Below are 7,467 nucleotides of genomic sequence, written 5' to 3' on the forward strand. Positions count from 1 at the left end.
ATACTCTCCGAAAAAAGAAACGCATAGGTGTATTTCCAAGATATTTTCTGCTAACTTTAAAGGGAAATAACACTTAATTCTAGATAAGTTCCAGCCAAAGAGATTAGTGCTCAAAAGAAAGTATATAGTGTGTTTGATCAAACCTGAAAGGAAAAGAAAAAACATAAATAAATGAGCATCTATTTCAATTCAATAGAGTATTCAATTCCACAGCAAAATTATAATTTTCATTTCATACAAAGTCGTTTTACTGACACGGAAAGACACGTGGTATCATATTCTGAACATTTACACAAATCAGCAAGGCAACTTTTTCTGCAAAAGGTCATCAAATGTTGAATCAATAGAAGTGTGACCGCCATTGGATTCAATACACGCCAAACACGTCGACACATTGATGACATAAGACGACAAATGAAGTAAGGTTTTAGCCATTGAATTCCTGTAGGAGAAATTGCTCCAGTTGTTGAGCGGTGACAGGTGACGCTGGTAGTCATCTGATTTGTCGATCCAGGTAGTCATATGAGTTTTCTATCGTATTCATGTTGGGAGAACATGCTGGCCGCCGCAAAACGATGTTAGCGTTGTGCAGAAAGCCGTTTGTCAGTCTTGCTGTATGATGCCGTGCGTTATCGTGTTGGTAGACAATGCTACGTTGTTGTTGCTGGATAAATGGCAACGCAACGTCGCTGTCACAAAGCGATTTCTCAGATGAATTGTCAGGACGGGGCGATGATCACCGGGCGCTGTCAAACTCCTAGGTTTGTCTGACGTAGTGCCTGTTTGTCTTAGTCGTTGCATCAGTCTGATGACAGTTGCTCGGGTACAGCCGAAGGTTCTGGCAATGGCCTTGTGGTTAGCTCCTTGTTGTGCCATTCCGACGGCTCTCCACTTCTTGATTTGCCTCAAACGTTGCATATTCTTTGTGTTCATTTTACTTTTGTGCAGCTCACGTGTCTCGTAGGGTGTGTTTTACCGTCAGTAGGCACGTGCATTTCGTGTTACATCAGAAAAAAGTCGCTTTGGAATTTTTGTTTCACTGTAATGTTTGTTCCCTGAGAGGAGTGTGGTTGGTCTGTACTTGTGTGCCATCTGCTCAGCACGGGGGTATTTCTTCATTTAAGGCACTGAAGCAGCGAGCGTGATTTGTCACTGAACAATACACGTAGCATGTTTTATATATTCCAGAATCGAACGTTATTGCTCAACTGGACCCGTCATAGGGCCAAAATACGGACTTCTTGCTCCAGTCCAGCTCGTAAACGATTACGAATGATTTAAGCCAACACAACCCCTCATACTTGGCACTGCCCTTGCATTTGCAGTTTCTGTGACAGCTCGATTCCGCAAATGAAATACTGGGATGTACCTATTCTGGCTGCAGTGATAATCCAAGATCTATCGCTTGGAAGACGGACCTGAATAGAATTGGTTTGTTGATATCGGTCCTAAAATTGATTTAAAGCTATGACGATATTCTTTCATTTAGCTGAAAAATGTCAATGACCGTCTAAAAGCAAAAATGCCTTACATAGGCAATGTTTCCTGCTCAGGTTTCCTCAGAACTACACGTGCATATAGCGAGCAACATTTTCTCTGTAACATTTCATGCAGGTTGAAACTTTCGAACGATTAACGTGCATTAAGTTTCGAAGATGCATTTTGACGTTGTGCATTCGTTCCATGTACAACCCCAGTATAATGGCGAAATTATAACAATCAAATATTTCAATGGTAAATTTAAATTCCATACATCAATATCACCTGCGCGTTTCTGTTTTTGGGAGAGTATAATTTTAGAGTGATGGTCCCGTCAAACTCGCTGATAGGAGTAGAATTGAACTTCTTGCCTTCTAAGGAAGGAAAACAGGAAGGAAATTTAGCTAGCAAAAATAGCCTAAGTACAGGCAGACTGCCTTTCACGTTTAGTTGAAAGATATTGAACGGTTATGGAGTTGTTCGTGACAATAATCACCAATGTCTTTTACCTGCTTGTCATAAACTGCACCGATACGTCACATTCTACTACTGATAACCGCCAACATACCATGGTGCGTTACATCAACCCACAAGCTACACCTATTTCACTGGACAACCCCTGGAAACAAGAGGCTTATACACGCTTTGCTATCATGGCTGCCGTTTTCCCACCCTTGTTCCTGGCGTTAACGTCGACCAGGTTCTGGGACAGGATGTGCTTCACCATCTCCACACGTCCACGTGAAGAGGCCAGATGAAGGATGTTGTCTCCGTCATTATCCACGTGTGACACATTAGCTCCCATTTTCACGAGGAACTCAAAGACGTCTTTGTATCCGTGCATTGCAGCTATCATCAAAGGGGTCTTACCGTGTTTATTACTACTGTTAATATCAACACTGCCTTGTGAAACTAGATACTTCACTATATCCAACTGTCCACCACGGCAGGCAAAGTGCAGGACGTTGTTGCCTTCGTCATCAACTTGGGACACATTACTTCCGGTACACACGAGAAACTCCACAACGTCTCTGTATCCCCCATGTGCAGCCTGCATCAAGGGGTGCATACCCCTAGCATTGATGTTAATACGGTATTGTTGGAGTACACACTCCACCATACCCGCATGTCCGCCCTCGCATGCCCAGTGCAGGGCGTTCTTACAATCATTATCAACTTCTGACATTTTAGCTTCTTTAAACATAAGATTTTTAAACATTCTGCAATGTCCCTCCTTTGCTGCCACCATGAGTGGTGTTCTTCCGTGCTTCTCGTCTCTGCTGTTGATGTCGACCAAACCCTTGGACAGGATTCGTATCATTCGGTTCAGGTCCCCCTTCCTGCAGGCCTCGTGAAGTGGGCTGTTGACAAATGTTTCCTGCTTGTCAACTTTATGTTGTGGAGATTCCTCAGGGTCGTTTTGCTTTTCATCTGTAGATATGAAAATTATACAATAATGGTAATATGTTAGATATTTACTGCTATGACATGTGGTAACAGAATATATACTGTATTGCCGCCTGTGCATGATATGCCAGGAAGCAATGTCGGTGCAGTAATCTCTTTTGAATTGAGCCTTGAAGCTAAAAACGGCATTGATGCTTTTGTTGAGTTAACTGTTGAGTTTCTGACAATAAGCCCTTGTGGCACATCAACACAACATTTTACTCGCTGCATTTGTTTCAATTATTTAAAATATAACCATTAACACATTACTTGGCAATCAGAGGTAGTAGTAGAGGAAATGATTGTCCTGGACCAAGTCCAACAAAAGCCTCTGCAAAGCCTTATTTCCCAAATAAGGCTTTGGTCGGACCCTTAGCTCTTGCTACCATTACCCCTACTAGTAAAATGTCCCCGGCAGCCACAATTCCCCAAGGGAGAAATAGAAATGTATTGCGCTTCCTCCCAAGCGGAATTGTGTCTCTCACCGTGAGAGAACCTCACATCACACAAAGTTGCGACGATGGGATACGAACCCACATGTACAGCTTGCGCAGACTATACATAATGGGGTCGCACCACTCAACCGACTGAGCTACCGCGGACTTAGCTGAAGTAGGTCAGTTTAACGGGTATTGTATCACGCACCCACGCATCACATGCTGTTGACAGGATCAATAGTCCTCTGTCTGGCCCATCAAGTAGTACAAGGTAGGTTCACCTGATTTTATTTTCATTTTATCTATGTCCACGTGCCGCTATGTCACGTTGACATCGATGAAACAGTTTAATGTGAATCGCCTATGATCTCTTTGGTGTTCGTAATGAAGGCTTGCTGGGCTTTTTTCACCCCTTGTTCTATGTACTTATTTTTCTCATCCTCGCTTATAGCAGACTTACGAGACTTGGATCGAATATCTTGTTTCATTTTGTCATATTTTGTGAGTTCAGAGAGGATCAAACGAAACTCCTCCTCTGAGATCTTGTTGTCAGTGAGTGCGGTAGAAATAAGATCGCTTATGGTGTTAAGCTTTGCTTCAGCTAGAACCCTGATCTCATCATGCTTCAATGCTTTACGATGTAGTCTGCGGGATACAAGCTTAAGCACCACCCCCAACACCCCTGTCACCCCAGCTGTTATTTCGAGCCCCATCACTATAGGTGCTGCCACGATGGTAGCTAACAACCCAACACCTGCCACCCCTAGCCCCATGCTGGTTGTCAAAAGGGTGGTATCAACACCGTCCACGGCATTGAAAGCTCTATGGTACTTCTTATATAGTGCTTTCCGCTTGTCGCGGTCTTGTTCTAGTTGCCGTTTTACATCACATAACTGCCTCAAGCGGAACCCGTCTACGGTTTCCAGGGTCTTCACTACTTCATCTATGCCTGGGTACAACCCCATCCTATAATATATATTACGAAAGATATTCTAATTGGGCTTCAGTTAATAGTTGGCCAACGTACCTGAGGCTTATAAAACTTAGATTCGCGTATGTGTAGATACGCGAAGGGTCAATAGATAACTTCTGGTCTATCTCAACATCAAAGCAGTTTATTATGGGGGGTAGTAATCCCTGTTGGGGGTTCCCCAATCGTATAACGAATTTGCAAGATAAGAAACCTTCTCCTATAAAGGCGTCACCCCAACGTATTGTTACACCAGGTAAAAGTTCCAAGTTTGGGGATGGGTCAAAGTCGTCCGAATCAAACTTACCCTTGTAAGCGACTTCTACGATGAGTGTGGAGTTTGGTTCCATAGCCCTAACCCCTACTATGGTATGATGATGGTGGGTGGCTATTAACTGGGACTGCCTGGATGAAATTAATAGGGTGTCCCTAGGCCAATATGGGGAGTTAGAAACTATCATCCTTCCAGTTGGAATGAAAGACGTGAGCAAGGTGCCGTTGTTCCTAATTTCAGAGACATAACCATCTTTGTCTAGTGAGATATAAGGTGCGGTGGTGGTCACGTTGATCACCCATTTAGGTTCTTTAAAGAATACCAGGTTCTGACGTATGTATACACCGTTGTTAAATAATAGGACGTATGAGGTGTTGTTATGGCCACGCTTATCGAATCCCTCTATGTCTCCTAAGCCCCTGAGTGTGGGTTTGGGTAGATGATCGGCTATTGCCGCCCGCCTATACACGTTGTCTTTCAAGTGTAGGATGTACAAGGCGTCTTCCTCACCAGGCTGATCGAATCCCCTCCGTGTCCCCTAGGTCGTTAAGCGTAGCGTTGGGGTGGTGCCTAATCATTGCTATAATACTATTACGAGATAATTTCCAACTGGTTTTCTGATAATAGTTCAGGGGTGAAGTGCACCCCCATGAAGTGTATGTTGTCGGGTAGGAAGATCTTGGTTAGTGATATAATGTCTTCCACGACCACGGTGACACCCTGCAGACTGGTTTTTGAGTCGACACCCACCCGCATGCGCAGAACGGTGCAAACGTTATACTGGTGTTTTTTTCCCCACCGCAGTTTGACCCCCTTCACGATCTCTACATCATCCCACGATGGTTCCCCTAGGTAGACTTGGATGATCAGTGTTGAGTTCGCCGGTAGACTATCCAGGATCTTGACCACGCCTTCGATTCAGACACCAACTGCAATACCACGTTTTGCATGCCCGCTTTACTCGATAGCATGTGGGCTGCCATACTGGCGAGTGGGCTGATGACTACGCTACGTCTCTGAGTGGGACGTAAGCAACGAGCAGGGTTCCGTTGTTCGACTTTGTTTAGGTGGTTGTCTTTGTTATCCGTAAACCACGAGGGGAGCCGAGCCTAATATTGAGAAACCAGTCGGCTTTTATCGGGTAATAACACCCACTTGTCTTCATCGGTGAAGACGAGTGTATATGGTTTGTTTCGGGCGACGGTAGTGCTCTCAACATCGGTTAAGTCGAATAGTTTGCCCCCAAACGATGGGTATATTATCCAGTTATCATCACCGGTGTTGACAAGGGTGTACTTAGTGTTGACTGCCGCTCTTGTGGTATCTACTATATCACTTAGGTTGCTAGTACCATTGGAGGGGACTTCAACGCGTTTGTAAATGCTGTTTTTAAGTTGCAAGGCGTACACTTTACCATCTACTCCGGGGTCGTCGAATCCGCGTGTGTCCCCGAGGTCGGAGATCCCCACATTGATGCATTTTTTCAAATTCATTCCGGGACCTTGTGCGCTGGTCATTTTATGTGCAGGGTTACGCTGAGGTATCCTATATTCACGAGATTATGATTTATATCTAACACCGATATTATCAACTCAGGGATGTTGCCCTGGGTTAACCTCTTATACTGCCGCGGTGAAAACGACTCGGTTCTACCGTCGTTGTATTTCTCCGTTTTCACCGGTACGGCTCTCAGTATAGTGGAAGGGTGACCCCCTTGAATGTTGTCCGTTGTGCTCACCTGACTGAGATGAATGCACAGCTCCCGGTACGGTACTAGGTCGGGTAACTTCGTGCCTGTGGCGGTAGTCGTTGGTTTTATCTCGTCAGGTGATATACCGAGTGTCCTCGCCAATGGCCGGCTGAGTCTTAAGGAGGTACTTCCGTTGTTGATTAACACCACTGTGCCGTTTGAGTCGTTCATCTTGAGTTCGGCTCCCAAGGGTTTGAAGACCTCGTCGCTTAATGAACACACGTGTAGTAGCCGTCAATTATCTGATTGCGGACGCCACCTACGATCAGCTTATTGTTGCTAGCGTTGATGTTAGTCCATCGTGGTAGGTAGGTGATATCGCACAGTGCGACTTCGAGTTGACCCGACGTATTATCGATCGCGTGCGTCAACTGAACGGCCTCACCGCTCGTTATTCCTGGAAGTGTTATGTACATGTTAGAGTATATAAACTCATTATATAATAGTTTTAAAATGTACTCCCCTGGTGTGTTTTACCCTAAACTGAACGTAGATTTCCTCCACATGAAGATCGTGGTCGCTGCCGGGTTGTATTTCGACGCCCAGTTTATAGATGTGTTCCACAAGTATAAATTTTCGGTGACTAACGCTAAGGTAGTTCACGCTTGGTTCAACAACCCGATGCAGTTCTGGCAGAATCAACTCAACTTCGCCGTGTGGTGCGCTACAACGGGGTGTGGTGTGACATTGACCGACACTCGACGTGGCCCACTGAGTCAGTCTGTGTTCACGTTCCACGTTATACTACCAGGTCAGGCGTATCCTCAAAGAGATCAGCGCCCCGCTCCCACAGGAAAAGGCGTGGAATGCAGTCAACAACCAGTACGATAGACGGGCCTACGAACGTATTTGCAACGAATTCGAACTAAACACGAAGACGGATTGGCGTTTGCCGGGACCGAACCACGGGTTGGGTATCCCCATCTTTCACAATATGCCCCTCGTGGAAGCCAGCGAGAAGTTGAAAGAATGGGATTACAAGTCATATCATATCACAACAAACGAGTGGGATGACCGTTACATGGCATTCGACGACAGCAAGGATTACCGAGTCTGGAGGTTTGAGCAGGGGGCAGCGGATGACTGGAAAAAGTTCATGCTGGACACATTG

The 7,467-nt window shown here is 45.2% G+C and overlaps 1 protein-coding gene across 1 annotated transcript; it reads right to left on the reverse strand.

The window, feature by feature from the left end:
- Positions 1 to 2,113: 2,113 nt before the first annotated feature.
- On the reverse strand, positions 2,114 to 3,578 carry LOC124283382 (ankyrin repeat, PH and SEC7 domain containing protein secG-like). Its single transcript, XM_046719434.1, has 2 exons — positions 3,575 to 3,578; positions 2,114 to 2,910 (listed from the first exon to the last, which is right to left on the reverse strand). The coding sequence occupies exons 1-2, from the start codon at positions 3,576 to 3,578 to the stop codon at positions 2,114 to 2,116; spliced, it is 801 nt and encodes a 266-aa protein (XP_046575390.1).
- Positions 3,579 to 7,467: the final 3,889 nt, after the last annotated feature.

Source organism: Haliotis rubra, unplaced genomic scaffold (genome assembly GCF_003918875.1).
Source record: "Haliotis rubra isolate DU_JTF1 unplaced genomic scaffold, ASM391887v1 Scf1092, whole genome shotgun sequence".
In the NCBI taxonomy this organism is placed as follows: Eukaryota; Metazoa; Mollusca; class Gastropoda; order Lepetellida; family Haliotidae; genus Haliotis; species Haliotis rubra.